This window comes from Oncorhynchus kisutch, linkage group LG19, assembly GCF_002021735.2.
Source record: "Oncorhynchus kisutch isolate 150728-3 linkage group LG19, Okis_V2, whole genome shotgun sequence".
In the NCBI taxonomy this organism is placed as follows: Eukaryota; Metazoa; Chordata; class Actinopteri; order Salmoniformes; family Salmonidae; genus Oncorhynchus; species Oncorhynchus kisutch.
In genome coordinates, this window is record NC_034192.2 from 14,170,217 (window position 1) to 14,187,713 (window position 17,497).

The 17,497-nt window shown below is 43.4% G+C and overlaps 1 protein-coding gene across 7 annotated transcripts; it reads left to right on the top strand.

Moving 5' to 3' along the window:
- Positions 1 to 373: 373 nt before the first annotated feature.
- LOC109864330 (transcription factor EC) lies at positions 374 to 17,151 on the top strand. Of its 7 annotated transcripts, none has more exons than XM_031798402.1 (8): positions 374 to 717; positions 6,381 to 6,632; positions 8,767 to 8,868; positions 11,211 to 11,253; positions 12,566 to 12,622; positions 12,749 to 12,824; positions 13,699 to 13,846; positions 15,952 to 17,151. In XM_031798402.1, the coding sequence occupies exons 1-8, from the start codon at positions 661 to 663 to the stop codon at positions 16,405 to 16,407; spliced, it is 1,191 nt and encodes a 396-aa protein (XP_031654262.1). In that variant the 5' UTR covers positions 374 to 660; the 3' UTR covers positions 16,408 to 17,151. The 7 variants fall into 7 exon arrangements, with proteins under 7 accessions (XP_031654262.1, XP_031654258.1, XP_031654259.1 ...); XM_031798398.1 differs by having other exon boundaries at positions 407 to 717; positions 6,366 to 6,632; positions 11,211 to 11,334; positions 13,672 to 13,846; XM_031798399.1 differs by having other exon boundaries at positions 408 to 717; positions 11,211 to 11,334; positions 13,672 to 13,846.
- The last annotated feature ends 346 nt before the right edge of the window (positions 17,152 to 17,497 follow it).

Here is a 17,497-nt window from a genome sequence, read left to right on the forward strand (position 1 = left end):
GATTGTTTTGACATGATCTGATGCTTCAGTGTCAAGAGGTTAAGTCACACAAGCTTCCACTTTGCTGTCCTCAGTATTTCTGGTACAGAGAGGTTCTGGTAAGCACAATGCCTTCTGGATGACCTGCCAAGGGCTTCCATAGTAAACTCTCTCAGACTGTGTCCTTGGGTTAGAACAGTGACCTGTCCTCTGTCTCTCTGTGTGTGTGTGTGTGTCTTGGAGACCCAGTGAGACCTGTGTGTGTGTTTGTGTGTGTAGTAAAGGGATTGCTGGGGAAGTGAGTGTCAGTGAGATAACCTGGGGGGGAATGTGCTAATCAGAGCTGAAAGTGTTTTAGGCAGGAACACAGAACTATCCCCCCCCTGCCTGCTTCAGACCAACTGCCATCTGTATTTCTGCCACAGTCAGGCCTTTTCCTAACGAATGTTAGGGTTTGCAATGAGTGCTTGGCTCACGCAAGCCCACACACAGTTGAAGGAAGCGGACCTGCTCTCTAAAAAGCTGATGTGTCATACCTTCCTTTCCTGGAACAACATGGCAGCACCTCTCTTCTTCTCCTTTCTCTGTTTCTGGGATCCTGACAGGCAGGCAGTACGGTAGCGCTTCTTCTTCTGTTGCCTGAGTCGTGTTCGTAGGGGGGCGGCCGTCACTCTCGGAGCCATGAGTCGATCCTGTGTGGTCAAAGTGATCACTCTGACTGAGATCCAGATACTGCCGGTAGGTGACAACAGCAGGCAAAAGAGAGGGGGAAAGAGAGGGATAAATAGGGAAAGAGAGAGAGAGGGTGAAAAGGGAGGAGAGAGGGGGGAAAGGGTCTCTGCAGTCTCACCCAGGATACTGTATGTATATGGAGGTACTCGCAGCTTGGCTACAAGTGTAAATGCATCGTTTGGTTGATGGGGTGTCTATGTATGGGGGGGGGGGGTATTGTAATGGCATTTTCTGTGTGACCTATATAATACTCACTTACTACTTACACATGCAAACACACACACACCCACAGCTCCAAAGAGCATGCTCTTCAAGACTGACATTCCAAAAAAGGGCAATTCTACTCAGTGTGGAATTATCTCTCCTCCCTCCATACAATCTCAGATGTGTGGTCACAGCTATTAACTGGTTAGCTGCCTCAGCATATCCACAGGAACCATGTCTGCGAACATATCTGTCTGTATCTACACCACAGAAAGAGCATTACTGCACAACATTACTGTAGTAGTATTACTTCAAAATACTTCATGCATTTTTAAGTTGGTCAATATAACACTAAAGTTTGGGATTCATAGTAGAAATGAATCCCAACAGTTGTGAGGTTATAAGGTTATGTCCAGAATTGCCAAAGCCTGTCCAAGTGAAATAATAACCCTGTGTTTCATAATCCAGATTTTTCTGAAGTGAAACAAGAACTTGTGTAAGAGTGAAACTGAGTTAAACAATAGCTGGCCGTCTAGAATAGTGAACAGTAGCTACCTGGGAGTGAGCTCTGTGACATGCAGAGGTGTCATCAAAGACCATAGATCACTGTGCTACTGCAGGGCTTCACTATCTGACTTCAAGGAGAAAGTACATACCGAGGTAAATCAGCGCAATTTAGTCACAGTTGAAAGTAGATTTGAGTATGGATATTATGTGTAGTTTGTACTTTTATATGTTAAAAACATCAATTAACGTCTTTGATGTTTAAAGTGGATATTAGGTTCTTAGTTACTTTTGCACTTACTTGATGTTGTTAGAATGTGAATGGTTTTTTACCAAGTTTCGTCTTGAAAATGACTTTATCCCAACTTTTTATGACCGTCTTCAGCATAAAAGCTCATTTAATGGGATGCCTGAATCTGTCCATACATTATTTGTGTTTTTTTGTTGTTGCTGACTTTGACGTACTGCTCATGCCATTTAACTCTCGTTTATCATAACTGACAGAAAATGTCATAAGCGTGATGCACTTTCTTTATCAGCGCCATCACAGCTACGTTGTGTGAAATAATGTGACATGTTATACATCAAAGTAGGAGACAGACAGTAAGTCAGTCCTAGAGTGAGCCATGGATCAGATCAGTGAGTTGTCTCTCTCTTCTCTGCCTGTGAGACATTCCTCGTTTTAGTGGCTTAAGCAGTGAAAACAAGGAGAGGACACAGCTGCCGCCCTAATAGGAGTCAAAGCTCACATGGATGTTCTCCCCACCAGCCATTAGAAAAACAAACGAAACAACAACAAATTTATGCTCTGATTCAATCATAAGCAAACTGCATTGGGAGTACACAATATGTCTGCCTCAGGCATTCATCTACAGCGCCAATGTCTGTTAGAAATACTGTTTGATGATGTATATGCTAGTGGAATGACATGGACTGCATTCAACTACGTATTTTGTACAGTGGGACAGAATAGTGGCATGGGTCGAGTGCACAAACAAACATGATTTTGGGTCATTTTGACATAGGAGGAAATAATTTGAAGCGATGTCCAAACCAATAGAGGGTGTGGGTGCGTCCTCCATTCATCACAACCAGACCCATATATTTAGAGAGTCTGGCCAATGCGGTTTCTTCTTAAGTGATAATGCCCGAGAAGCCACTGTTTGGAGGACACTTTGTCTCGGGACAGAAAACCGTGCTAATATATCCTCCAATGTCACGCCCTGACCTTAGTTATCTTTGTTTTCTTTATTATTTTGGTTAGGGTGTGACATGGGTGGGTATGTTAGTTTTTGTATTGTCTATTTTTTTTTGTATAGCTAGGGGTTTTGTTAGTCTAGGTATATGTAGGTCTATGGTGGCCTGAATTGGTTCCCAATCAGAGGCAGCTGTTTATCGTTGTCTCTGATTGGGGACCATATTTAGGTAGCCATTTTTCCATAGGGTATTTGTGGGTTCTTATTCTATGTTTAGTTGCCTGTCTTCACTTCTCATATTAGCGTCAAGGTTTGTTATGTTGTTAGTTTGTTCAGTGTTCTTTCTTTATTCAAGAAGAATGTATGCATATCACGCCTTGGTCTCCTCCATACAACGACTCTGACATCCAAACACCGGCTTCGAGTGCATTATCACTTCTATACAACTGGTTACCAACATATTCAAATAATGATGGACATATTATTTTCATTAAAAAAATATGTTTTGAAGAATTTATTCAAACTTTTTCACAAGCCGCGTCAGCGACGCGACCCAGTCGTTCAGTCTTTTTGTTCTGTATCTATGGATGTTCTTGTTCGTTCTAAATATTCCATTGCCATACTGTCTGGCAACGTTCTTATACCTTGCTTGCTAGCTAGCCAACTATGGCTAACTTACAGTCACGTCAAACAGCAAAGTAGCTGCACTTGCATTTCTTTAAGCTGTTTTTTAGTTACATTTACTTGTTTGTATACATCCATAACAATGAGCTAATGATGCACGATTTGGCCTGGCATAGAAAATGTGCTCTCACGCCAGGACACTTTTGTTCAGAGGAGCTAGCCAACAACACAGCTAGCACAATCACTTTGTTTTCCATTGACATTTCATTGTATATATCCATAAACATTATGCCAGCTGATTCATGATTTTGACTGGCTGAGATAAACTGTCTGCCGGTCTGTCTCGTCCCAACTCCTGACACATTCATTACTATGGGACAGATGGAGATTGAATTTCAATATTGAAACAATGTTGCAAATGTTGGAGAGAACGAGAGCAAGGTTTATACAAATCTCCGCTGTTGAAAATCAAATGCTAGTATAAAAGAAATGGAAGATAATGTCTAGATGGTTTTTATAGTAGACATCAAGTTTATAAATTGCCTGGCTGGGCTGATGAAACAGTGGATTGTGCAGTGAGCTGGAACAGAATAAATATGCATTTCAACATCATTGCTTTAGCTGGTGGTAACTTGTGGAATAGACACCGGTTGGAATGTGATTTTAACCAATCAGCATCCAGGATTAGACCCAGCCATTGTATAAATGATGATACGTTTAATGACACTTCAACATTCTATGGCAGCCATGTTAGCTCCCCATTAACATTACTTGGGGAATATTTAAACAATTTGAATTAGAACAATATTCACAATTCTAAAAGTTGGCCTAACTCTTTAAATATATGGCTCTGATCACGGCAATCCAATGAATGAAAGAAGGGACGTCACAATCAGTTCCAACAAGTGGAAAAGAATAAACACAAACTCTTCCATTTTCAAGAGTGTCAAAGTAATTTACCAACGTCTACATCGCCGATTCTCCAGTCATGTCTTATTCTGTGCCTAGTGAACTGCAGTGTGTCTTGTCTTCATGCACAGTCCTGTCATTGTCGTGCCGCGCATTAGTGACAGAAGATACATTACTTGGTGGAATCTAATTAGAGGTCCCCTAACGACCTAATAGGCGTGTCTCCTGCTGCATGTACAGTAGAGAGAAGGCTATTAATCCAAGGACAACCTCTGTCTCTTCAGACAACAAGCTGAGTGTAGTACGCTGGCAGTCTTTCCATCCGCTCTTGAAGAATGTTGATTGAGTAACAAATGGCATCTTGTTTAGCCATTAGCTGCCAGCGATGAGACTTGCTCTCTCTTCATTGGTGACAAGTTCAGTATTGTCGTGCACGAGTCCATTCTGAGCAGGGCCAGTCATCTATGTGAGCAATGTGGACAACAGACGACAGCACTGGTGTTGAGCAAAAATGCTGATTCTATACTATCGTTATGGGCAAAGTGTGCATCTGTGTCTGTGGTCAAATCAGCTTCTAGGACTATTGTTTTGTAGTACAGACCTCTTTTTTTTCAACCTCAAGATGTTACTAGTATTGGAGTAAAGGGGAGCAAGTGTTTACAGTTGTCTGCTGCGGTCCCGGAGCAAAAAAAAAAAGTATTTCTGAATGTTCCTGTGTGATGACGAGGATTCCAACTTTACAACTGTGGTACTGACCTACGTTGACCTGAGTTGTTTCTTCTCTGTATTGATTAAACGAGGAATGATGAAGAAAGCCAGAAGCTACTGCTAAAAGGAGACAAACATCTACTATCAGGAGTTCAACCAGCATGGCAAGTGGTTTATGGTAAAGTCATGACAATCTCACGGGAATTCACTGATAGTAGAGAGGAATCAAACCCAATGATCAATCAACCAATTCTTCTCAAAATAGTTAAGCGACCGTAAACCAATAAAAAAAAGGACGACAATGATCCCCTTTATAGCACTAGACAAGAGTGAAACATTTTTAGGCAAGAGGATAAAAATAGGGTCACGATAGTTACAGTACTAAAATTAGCCCCCAGAATAGTCCATCTCGGGTTATTCTTAGAGTAATTGACAGAATATGAATGGCCAAAGGAGGGGTCGTGGTAGAAATGGCTGTCCAAAATTATTTAAAAAAGAAGAACAAGAAAGAAACAATTGTACTAGAGTCAACTACTAGACCCCCCCCCCGAAGGAGATCGTAGAGAGTCCGGACTTGGGGTCAATTGTGATTGGCCGATAACTCCCAAACAGAAACAGGGCGGTCCCGTTGAATTAGTCAAGATATAGGCAAAAGCCATGGGCAGATATCCTGTTGGGATCAAACCCGGCGGTAATCTGATGAGTCTCTGTTTGAAGTGATTATCACGCAGGGAAACTAAGGGATAGCCCGGCTTCTCGCCTAATTAGCGAATTTAGTGCAGAGCCTTAAGGAGTTTATAAAGACACTGGCTGAGGACAGGAGAGGACAGTCCTCAACCTATCAACTCACCAGGACAGCCACCGGATAGCAGCCTCTTAACCACAATCCTACTGGTACTTTGAGCAGCTCTACAGCTAGTACACCAGACCTGAAGACAGTCTCTATCTGACCGATGAGAATGCCACACTTAAGTGACTGTAGTTACTACAAGATGCGAGACGGAGCCCGAGTTTCCAATGTAAGGATTCATGTTTCAATAGCAACAGTATACATACTCCAATGAAGTCAACTTGGGGACTTTGTTGAGATATTCATAATTGGTTTAGTAAGTTGGTTGTAGTTGTATGGTGTGTGTTTACATTTAGGGCATAGACATTTGAAGGATACGGTAGTACATTGGGACATCTGCTAATGCTGTACTTACTGTTACAACATTTTACACTTGCGGTAAATCATCTTCTTACTTCCTGTCTAAAGTTTGATTGGTTTGTCATTTGCATGAGAAGTCAAGAGGATATGTCTTGCATTCAGGGGTAAAACATGATTAAGAACAATTTGATGGAACATGACTCATGACTTGCTGCACTATCTGTGCTCTCTCTGAGACTGCACTGAGCAGTGACATAATTTTTTTTAATGTCTATCTGAGATTGCATACTAACACTAAACTGTTATTTGAGACTACATAGTAACCGTTGCCTGTTGTGTTACCCAATAACTGATCTTAGGTCTGTATGGAACAGGTCCAGAGCCACCTGGAGGGCTCTAAGTTCCACCTACACCAGGCCCAGAGTCAGCAGGTCAAGCAGTACCTGACGCTGGGTTCCAAGGTGGCCGGGGGACAGGAGGGCCACCATTACCCCACTGGGCAGGGAGGGCAGCTCCTGGGCACCGTTCCAGTGATGAGGAACGGCCACCTGGCCCCCCTCAGCGATGGCAGCACCCCCAGCAGCCCTGTTACACTGCTGACCCTGGCATCAAACCATGACAGTGAGGTGAGTGAGCGTTTTGATTTTCAGTGTGTGTTCATCGTGGTACAGTTGTCAAAAGTTTACATACACAGCCAAATACATTTAAACTCAGTTTTTCACAATTCCTTACATTTAGTCCTAGTACAAATTCCCTGTCTTAGGTCAGTTAGGATCACCACTTTATTTTAAGAATGTGAAATGTCAGAACAATAGTAGAGAGAATTATTTATTTCAGCTTTTCTTTCTTTCATCACATTCCCAGTGGGTCAGAAGTTTACATACACTCAATTAGTATTTGGTAGCATTGCCTTTAAATTGTTTAACTTGGGTCAAGCAATTTGTGTAGCCTTCCACAAGCTTCCCACAATAAGTTGGTCCAGTCCTCCTGACAGAGCTGGTGTAACTGAGTCAGGTTTGTAGGCCTCCTTGCTCGCACATGCTTTTTCAAGTCTGCCCGTACATTTTCTATGGGATTGAGGTCAGGGCTTTGTGATGGCCACTCCAATACCTTGACTTTGTTGTCCTTAAGCCATTTTGCCACAACTTTGAAAGTATGCTTTTGGAAGACCCATTTAAGACCAAGCTTTAACTTCCTGACTAATGTCTTGAAATGTTGCTTCAATATATCCACGTAATTTTCCATCCTCATGATGCACCAGTCCCTTCTACAGCAAAGCACCCCCACAACATGATGCTGCCACCCGCGTGCTTCATGGTTGGGATGGTGTTCTTCAGCTTGCAAGCCTTCCTCTTTTTCTTCCAAACATAACAATGGTCATAATGGCCAAACAGACCCATTTCTGTTTCATCAGACCAGAGGACATTTGTCCAAAAAGTACAATCTTTGTCCCCATGTGCAGTTGCAAACCGTAGTCTGGCTTTTTACGGCGGGTTTGGAGCAGTGGCTTCTTCCTTGCTGAGCGGCCTTTAAGGTTATGTCGATATAGGACTCGTTTTACTGTGAATATAGATACTTTTGTAGCTGTTTCCTCCAGCATCTTCACAAGGTCCTTTGCTGTTGTTCTGGGATTAATTTGCACTTTTCGCACCAAAGTACGTTCATCTCTAGGAGACAGAACGCGTCTTCTCCCTGAGAGGTATGATGGCTGCGTAGTTCCACGGTGTTTATACTTGCGTACTATTGTTTGTACAGATGAATGTGGTACCTTCAGACGTTTGGAAATTGCTCCAAAGGATGAACCAGACTTGTGGAGGTCTACAATTTTGTTTCTGAGGTCTTGGCTGATTTCTTTTAATTTTCCCATGATGTCAAGCAAAAAGGCCCTGAGTTTGAAGGTAGGCCTTGAAATACATCCACAGGTACACCTCCAATTGACTCAAATTAGCCTATCAGAAGCTTCTAAAGCCATGACATAATTTTCTGGAATTTTCCAAGCTGTTTAAAGGCACAGTCAACTTAGTGTATGTAAACTTCTGACCCACTGGAATTGTGATACAGTCAATTGAAAGTGAAATAATCTGTCTGTAAACAATTGTTTGAAAAATTACTTGAGTCATGCACAAAGTAGATGTCCTAACCGACTTGCCAAAACTATAGTTCGTTAACAAGAAACTGGTGGAGTGGTTGAAAAACTAGTTTTAATGACTCCAACCTAAGTGTATGTAAACTTCCGTCTTCAACTGTACCTTTGATATTTAGTGTTGGGATTCAATCAATCCCGCTATTTGTTTGTTTTTATCTCAGTGTATTTGTTTAGTAGGTCCTTGCAGTGCCAAAAATAATTCTGTGAGTTAATAACAAAATGCAGGTTTGATTACAGAGTCCTAAATCTCTTTGACATGAGATTCCTGCTGTGTGAACCACTCAGTTATCTCTAGTGACCCGCCCATTCTCTCTAAAATGCTCATCAATAACTTCAGAGATTCAGTTCCTAAAGAGAATCTCTGTTAAGGAGGAAACTAGTTTGATAACAAAACATTTTTTTTCCCACCATGGCGGCTGATCTCTTCCAGCATGGTGGTGAAGAAATGTCTGTTATTGGATTAGGATCCTAACTGTCCCTCCCTCTGAATTATGCAAAAAGGAAATGTTACATTGAATTACAGCGAGAGCATTAGCTCACCTAGTGTTTTTATTACCTGTTGTTATGTATCTGAACTGAACTGAGGCTGGTACAATATGACTGCTTTCTTTTAGTTTCCAATGGATGACGTTATTGATGACTTGATTAGCCTGGAGTCCGGGTTCAATGACAGGGGCTTGGATTGTATGGATCCCAGCATCATAATGCAAAACAACGTAAGTATGAATAATCATATGAACTATTATATCAATTGCAAATTTAAAGGGAAAAACACTCATTTGAATTGCAAAACTAAGGGGTAAAAACAAAAGAAATGCAACGATGCTATCGACATGCAGGTGTTTCTGTCTATTGACTCTCGCTGACATGATTCCTTGATCCAGAAGTGATTCCCAGAAGATCCTTAATCTTCTTGACACTCATGAAGTTCCAGATATTGAGTAGTCAAGTTCAGCTTTCAAGTTAAGTTGCATAACGGACTTCTTTAAAGGGGGATGTGAGAACTACTTCCTCTGCCAAACATGAACTTTCAGGCTTGACTTGCTTGGGAAAAAAAGGAGCTGGCTTTGTGTGAAGTCAGATTAAGTCCACCGATGAGTCAAAGTTCATTTCACCAGGGTTGAGGCTTAAAGCATTTCTCACATTTCTCAAGCTGCCGAACAATACAGATTAATCCGCAAGTGATGTCAATACACGTAACTACACGGTAAATGATGACAGTGTGAGAATGTGTTAATTAGTATAAACACTAAGTCTGTGATTCTTCTTTTCTTGCTGAAAGCCCTACATGGTCACTACCAGAGAGTTTGGGAATGGTAGTCAAGAAGACATGGGGAGAACGCCGAGACTATGCTAGATATCTACTACCACAAAAAAATATCTTATTCAGACTAGGCATTCCATTAGAAAGAAAATGCCTGGATGGCAGCAGAGACCAGTAGACCCTGTGCAAATTATATCTGGAGTGGAATTGTAAAACTTTGAGCCGATGCTCGGACAAAGACTCATTTGAGTAACGATTATAGCCACACCTGAATCCTGAACAGAGGTATGTGGTACTAAAGGAGAATGTGTCCCCACAGCATTGAATGTGACAGAGAGATGGAGAGAGACAGACAGAGGCAAGCGGACAGGCATGCACATAAACACACACATAGAAACAGAGAGGAACAACAGGGTGACAGAAAAGCAGAGGTGTGTGTGTGTGTGTGTGTGTGTGTGTGTGTGTGTGTGTGTGTGTGTGTGTGTGTGTGTGTGTGTGTGTGTGTGTGTGTGTGTGTGTGTGTGTGTGAAAAACAAGACAGGGGAGGGGGGTGTAGAGGGTGAAGATCAGAGCGACTGGAAAAAAAGGGAGAGGAGGAGAGATTTAGCGTGAGGCAGTGAGGCATTGGATTGGGTTAATGCCTACACTCCCGACGGGCTTGTTCTGAAATGATAGCGCGCTTAAATGGATCAATTCATTTGAATTAGTCATACAGTACGATGCATCGCGTCGTTTTGTCATGTCAACATATCCCAGGAACACAGATGGGAGCGGATTGAAGTGATTACGATGTGAGCAGTCGGGGGACTGTCGCGCAATCTTTCATTTTGATAAGTACCCCCCCCCCCCCCCGTTAGAGATAATGAGAGAGAGAAAGCCATCTACAGGCAAAGCAAACCAACTGCAAATATTGAAATGTCTGCCGTTCCTTATTTTCCTCCCACCCCCTCCTTCCCTCCCTCCCATAACTTGACCTCTATTCTTATCCCTCTCTACACCACTCTAGCAACTGAATTTCACACATGCACAGTGACAAATTGTCTTTTACACAGCTTGTGGCGTCTGTGCCGGCTTTTGTAGGATTCCTAGAAATACACAGCTCCCTAAGATTGGACATGCATACAGTGTGTGTCAGAGGCCCACATACCCCTCTGCATTCCAACAGAGTCCCGAAAAGAGACTGTCGTTGTCCCGCTTGTTCGGAAAATATATGCCTATTTTCTCACAGTGGATAAGCGGCGTAGAAAAACAGTTTGGTGTCTGTTTGGGCGGGTTATGACCCGGCTTTCATCCAGTGGGGTGCTATTTTGAACACACAGACGCCTCTGTGTTCCGGGGCCCTTTCAAGCAGAGTAGCCATAGTGGTCACTGATAATGGCCATTTTAGGTTAGTAAATGGGGGCATGGAGCGAGGTCGTACTCCCAGAGAAGGACCTGAGAGGGCCTTAGGGGACCCAGACAAGGCTGTGGTCAGGCAGGCCACTGGTGGGGAGACATGGAGGCCCCTAGCCTCTCCTGCTGGATCACACAAAAGCAATGCCCTGAGGGCTGAGAAGCAATAGGACTGCCAACGGTGCTGTGATTGCCCTCACGCCCAACCTCATCTGAAACCGTACAAATTCCCGTTACCCTTTCAAAGCTTTCAAATGAGCCGAAGTCAACCTGCTTCCAAAAGTTTCAATGACTTTGTGAACTTGAGGTCGCTGAGTCTGAATGACATGTTCTCTCTGTGTCTGTGTGTCTGTGTTTCAACCATTCCCTGACATCTCCCTCTTCTCCTTCCCTCCTCTCCAGGTGCTCAGCAGCAGCATGCTGGACATCTATGGGGGTGAACCAGGTATGACTACAGCCCCTCATGGCCGAATGACACCCACCTCACGCCCCACTAGGCTCACTACTGTAAAAAGGGAAGTCACAGGTACGAACACACTTCATAGCGCTGAAGATTATCAATGCATCAAAAAATAATCTATGCATGATCACATCGACATGTTTCAAGAGGATAGAAGTGTGAAACTCAAGCACATACTGTAGCATAAAAATACAACACTTTAGGAAACACATTCCTGACAAATCATGTCAGTTACTGGCATCTCATTTTTTTTAATGAATGAATACGTTTAGCATTTTTTTTAAGGTGCACGACAACAGGAAACGAGAAAGAGTAATCCATTTAGCCATTTTTATTCTTTGGCTTACTAAAACGAAGACAAAATGCTGTGTAGGCGGCATGTCCTAAATGCACAAATCCTATATCTGGTGGCAGGATTAACCAAAACCGAGCCTTCCAGTCTAATAAGGTGGTCCCACAGTCTATTACCGACCAATGTGAGACTGCAGTAGAGGTCTAGAGGTCTATAGAGTAGCATGTTCTACTGGGAAAGCCCTCTTCTTTAGAACCTGATGTGTACAGCATTCATCCTATACAAGCTATTCTACACAAACTACTGTTTCCATGTAGCAAATAGATGTTTCCCTTAAATGTGTAGTGTTTGGATTACAGTTGTATCACTCACATCCCTAATTATCAATGGCCTCGGTTTATAATCTATGGACGCACCATGGATTATTTTGTGTTCTGGTCCCCAACACAAAGGACCTCTGAGAAGCGGTTTATGAATGCCATGCATCAAGTAAAGCTAATTGAATTAGCTCCGCCGAGAAAATAAGTGAATCAGTATATTTTTCATATAAGTGTGCGGTCAGACAACGGGCAGTAACCAGAGGTCTAAATGACCTTATTGAATCAACGGAGACGAATTGAGAAATCCAATCACAGGTTCTGATTATATCATTTGGGAGAAATGTGAACGTGAATATGAACGCTATAGCATGCCTTTCCCCCTCATGGGTAGATCAGCAAATTTGTTAAGCGGACTTAATTGCCAGGCTGAGTGGCTTAAAAGAGGACACAGATTTTTCACAATGAACCAAAGAGATGAGACGATGCTATGTATGCCAGGCGGGCTGGGAGCGAGCTGGATAAATCGTGTCCTTTCACTGAGTGCGAGTGTGCTTGTGTGGAAGGTTCAGGCTCTGTGGAAGGTTCAGGCTCTGTGGAAGGTTCAGGCTCTGTGTCTGTGGTCTGAGCTTCTTTTATTGTCTGTGTGCGTTTCTTATAAGCCTGTGCTCTTTTTTGTGTTTCACAGAACATGAAACGAGAGTGATGGCCAAAGAACGACAGAAGAAAGACAACCACAACTTGAGTACGAGCTGCCCCACTCAATACAGACTACCTTCAGAAACATTGTGTGGGGCACTGAAGTAACTTAATTTCCTTCTCTCTCTCTCTCTCTCTCTCTCTCTCTCTCTGTCTCTGTCTCTCTCACCAGTTGAAAGAAGAAGAAGGTACAACATCAACTACAGAATCAAAGAACTTGGAACAATGATACCAAAGTCGAATGACCCGTAAGTTTACCTGACTCAATATTGCAAAGCAACTCCCCATGATCAAGTCTATTGCCATGAATAGATGTACACATGCCTGGCTACTGTTAAGCATCTCAAAAACTAAGCACAGCCCGCTAAATGTTGTTCATTGAATTCAAATTAATACTCAAGAGCACATTTTGCTCCTATTTCAAGGGTGTACTTGAGTAGCTATTGTAGTCTTCACGCTCTGCAAAGTAGTGAGTCTGAATCTTCTTTGGGTTCTTAACAGTAGACTACAGCTTAGAGCTCAATGATGAAGATTGGGGTCAAACGCAAAGAGGGCCACCACCCATTGAAATCAAAGTTTGAGCACAATTGGCCCACTAAGGTGGAATACGGAAGCCGGAATTGGAATCCGACTGGCCCGACCACAATTGAACTTTTGATAGAATTTAAATGGAAGGTTACCGCTGTCGCCGTGCCATTAAGACAAGATAAAGAAGATTATTAGCTGTGGAGCAGACCAACGTCTTGTTCCAAAGAAAGGTGCATTTTACAACTGTGTCCTGCTTTTAAAAAGTAATGGTATCAGGGAATGGAGCCTGCACTCTTGGCTTCTTCCAAAGTCACATTCCCCCCCCCCCTTCCAATACCTATTTTTACTTGAGGATTAATTTTACCATACAAGCGGTTCCAGAATGGACTTTCTGTAGACGTACTTATACTTAACTATTCTATTAAAATTCCCATTCAAAAGCTGGATGTAATGTCCGAGAATGAATAATTGGCCATGTAAATCACCATTTCTTATTCATATATTAAAAAAAATTGGTTCCTGCATAAGTTTTTGTACAGAACATTCCGCTGAGGCGGTGAATAAAAGGTTATCTTTTATGTCCCTCTGCCGTAGTGATATGCGCTGGAACAAAGGCACCATTCTCAAGGCGTCGGTGGAGTACATCAAGTGGCTGCAGAAGGAGCAGCAGCACGCCAGAGAGCTGGAGAACAGGCAGAAGAAGATGGAGCAGGCCAACAGGAGGCTACTGCTCAGGATCCAGGTATGGACTATGGAGAGAGAAAAAGACAGACACCCTCAAAACTCGGCCCTCCGACCACTACAGATCCCCAACCCAGCGACTTCCTCATCCTTAACACCATGCCAATGCACACCATCACGGCCCTGATGCTCAATAGAGACCCCCCTTCCCCAGCCAGCTCAGTGCTCTATACCTACCTAACCCCCATACCCTTACACCCCCACTCCCTGGCAGAGACCGGCCCTGCTCGTATTGATGTTTGTCAAGCAGTTCCCCATCACCTCTCTTCTCTTCCACCTCTCCTCTTTTCCACCTCTCCTCTCCAAGACACAATAATGACCTGATTAATAAACAGAGTGTTAGACTTCGGCTCCATCCGTCCAGAAGGAGGAATCAGATTGTGAGTCATAATTAATGCCCAGAGTCATGCCTCTCTCCCCCCACTTTCCCCTCGCCCTAAAATGATGCGTTAAACCGGGGCGACTAGGGATTGACATGGCAGCAGAGCAGAGCCAAGCAGACAGCGGAGACGTTACCACAAGTCCTTCAGCCACTGAGACGTCGCAATTAACCACCAAATGAATCAGCACATTCACGGCTCTGTCTCTTACGCCGAACTCAACAGTCAAGCTGAACTTCTCAATGTAACAGTGTCACCCTAAAGGATGTCGAGAGCAACAAAACACACGGAACTCAAGAGACATTTCATGTGGAGGGAGCTAACAAAAGCCTTTAACAGAGTGCTAGCTTCACAGTGTTAGCCCAAATAAGTGCTGGTGACCGTTGATAACAGACTGTGGGGAGAAAGACGGCATCAACGCCACGCATCACCCACAGAAACATCCCAGCTAGTCTTACTGAAATACACTGTTGGAATCCTGCAGAAAGATGCTTAAACTGAGAAAAACAGATGGTTGTAACTTTGCATCACGTGACGTGGGAACAGTGATGCTTCCAACTGGCATCGCATTCCTCAACACTTTTTTTCATCCCCCCCGTGTTTAAAAAAATAAATAATAATTTGCAAAACGACATGCTAAGTTAACCGTTACCAAGGCAGACTGACAACAGACTATTATCCATATTGTTACTGCCAGTAGAGCGCCGATGGGGAGACGTGAACCATATTGCTGACCTGCTGCTGATTGATGAGGTTTTGTCATTGGTTCCTCCCTGTCATGTTTATGACACAAACCCCGAGGGCCCTGGCTGCTTCCTGAGAGGGGGGTCTGGAGACGAGGGGTAGATGAAATGGATTAGCCTCCGCTACATTAGAGTGCTATTAGAATCCTCTTAAGGATTGCCCCCTTTTTTGTTTTCAATTTTTGCCTGAAATGACATTCCCAAATCTACCTGCCTGTAGCTCAGGCCCCGAAGCAAGGATATGCATATTCTTGGTACTATTTGGAAGGAAACACTTTGAAGTTCATGGAAATGTGAACAGAAATGTAGTGGAGTATAACACAATAGATCTGGTTAAAGACAATACAAAGAAAAAAACAACCTTTCTTTTGTATTTTTTTGTACCATCATCTTTGAAATGCAAGAGGAAGGCCATACTGTATTTGTCCAGCCCAGGGCAAGTTTAGATTTTGGACACTAGATGGCATCAGTGTATGTGCAAAGTTTTAGACTGATCCAATGAAACATTGCATTTCTGTTCAAAATGTTGTATCAAGACTGCCCAAATGTGCCTAATTTGTTTATTAATAACTTTTCATGTTCAAAATTGTGCACTCTCTTCAAACAATAGCATGGTATTATTTCACTGTTTAAGCTTTTTGCCAATATCAGATATGTCTATGTCCTGGAATTGTTCTTGTTACTTACAAGCTCATGCTAATCGCATTAGTCTCAACTGTCCCCGATCCCGAAGAAGTTCTAAAGTCAATCCATAATAATCTACCAGACTATGAGGGATGTGTGCGTATGTGTCAGGGGGGAGTGTATGTGTGTAATGTGTATGCACCCATGTGTGTGTGTGTGTGTGTGTGTAAGGGTTGCCAACTCGTACGGAGCTCATTCTGAGAAACGTAATCTCCTTCATTAAAAGTCTTCTTCAACGCATTCATATGTTTTTGAGAATAACACTGTCCTGATCCTTGGTCCTTTTCTGTGCTTTTCAGGAGTTGGAGATCCAGGCCCGTGCTCATGGCCTCCCCAGCATGGCCACTGCCCTGGGTACTGTAGAGCTCTCCTCCCACCTCCTCAAACAACAAAAACAACAGCAGCAGCCCTTGGCTCCCCAGTCACTGCAGGGTCTCCAGCCACCCCTGTACCAGGAAGAACTGAACGGGGAGTACCTCCAGAGGACCTCCATGCCAGCCATGGTCACCGGGGTTACAGACCAGGGTCAGGGGGTGGTTGATGACTCCACCACTTTCTCCGACCCGCTGTCTCACTTCACAGACTTCTTCAGCTCCACGCTCAAAGAGGAGCAACGGCTAGACGAGATCCTCATGGACAACCCGCTCTCGCCTTTCGGCACCGACCCGCTTCTCTCCGCCGGCTCGCCCGACGCCTCCAAGGACTCCAGTCACAGGAGCAGCTTCAGCTCGGACGATGGCGACGATGACCTATGATCCCTGACCCCTCCGCGACCCCGTGTCAAAGGTCAAGGGACAAACAGCAGTTGGTCACCCTCACAAAGTGGTGCAGGGATTTGTTCCAGCCCAGCACCAACACATCCGATTACACTGACCAGCTCGAATCATTGAGAGCTCGATTCGTGGGCTCAGGTGTGTTAGTTCTGGGCCGGAGCCTGCATCCCCTGTGGCTCTCCAGAAGCAGGGTTAGTTACCACTGGCACTCGAGAGTGCATACAGCACCTCTGCCTCACAGACAGAACCAGACTCATGAGAAAAAGGGAGAAAGACAATCGGTCCATACTGATCATATAATACTGCTCCACAGTGCATTGGACACTGGGGTTGTTGTACACCACTGTAAACTATGCAGACTACTTCACCGTACCTATCATGTGTCTTTGCGACATGCCAAAAGAGGATTGTTTCCTTTTCAGAGGTATAGTATTACTGTTATTGTATAAAAGGACTTGAAACCATTGAGATTCACTGATGGGCCCTATCGAGAGCTAGTTACTGGTGGTTCCTCTTCCAAACAGAAATTAAAATGGAACAGTGATACTAGCCGAAAAAGCCTAACACGTCCTTCGTTCATCTTTACATTTATTTTTATAAAATGTTTTATGTATTTATGTGTTTTAATCCATGTATTCCCAAAAAACATGACATTATCTAACATGCTCACTTTTCTATTGGTGGGGGTGGGGAAAATATAATAAACCCCTTTTTTTATAAATCAGACTTGGCGTTTTGTCATTACAATCACACATGCGCACCACATACCCAACACAAAACCTCTCGTGTTCAATTTGTAATATTACACCCTCATCAAAAAAGTATGGACACCTGTTAACTTTCATCATTTCCTATCCAACAGGAGAAGTTCAGTTATGAACCAGGAAGAGTGACAGAAAGGTTGATTATCACAAAATCAGAGGAGGCTAGACCTATGAGGCTAAACGGAAGGATAAAGGGCCATACAGGGGAGCTGTGTCTGAACAGAGGAAGGTGTGGGTAAAATGAGGGTTTCACCTAGGGTGACAGACAGCAAATGAGTGACAGAGAGAGGACAGAGAGAATGGGAAAA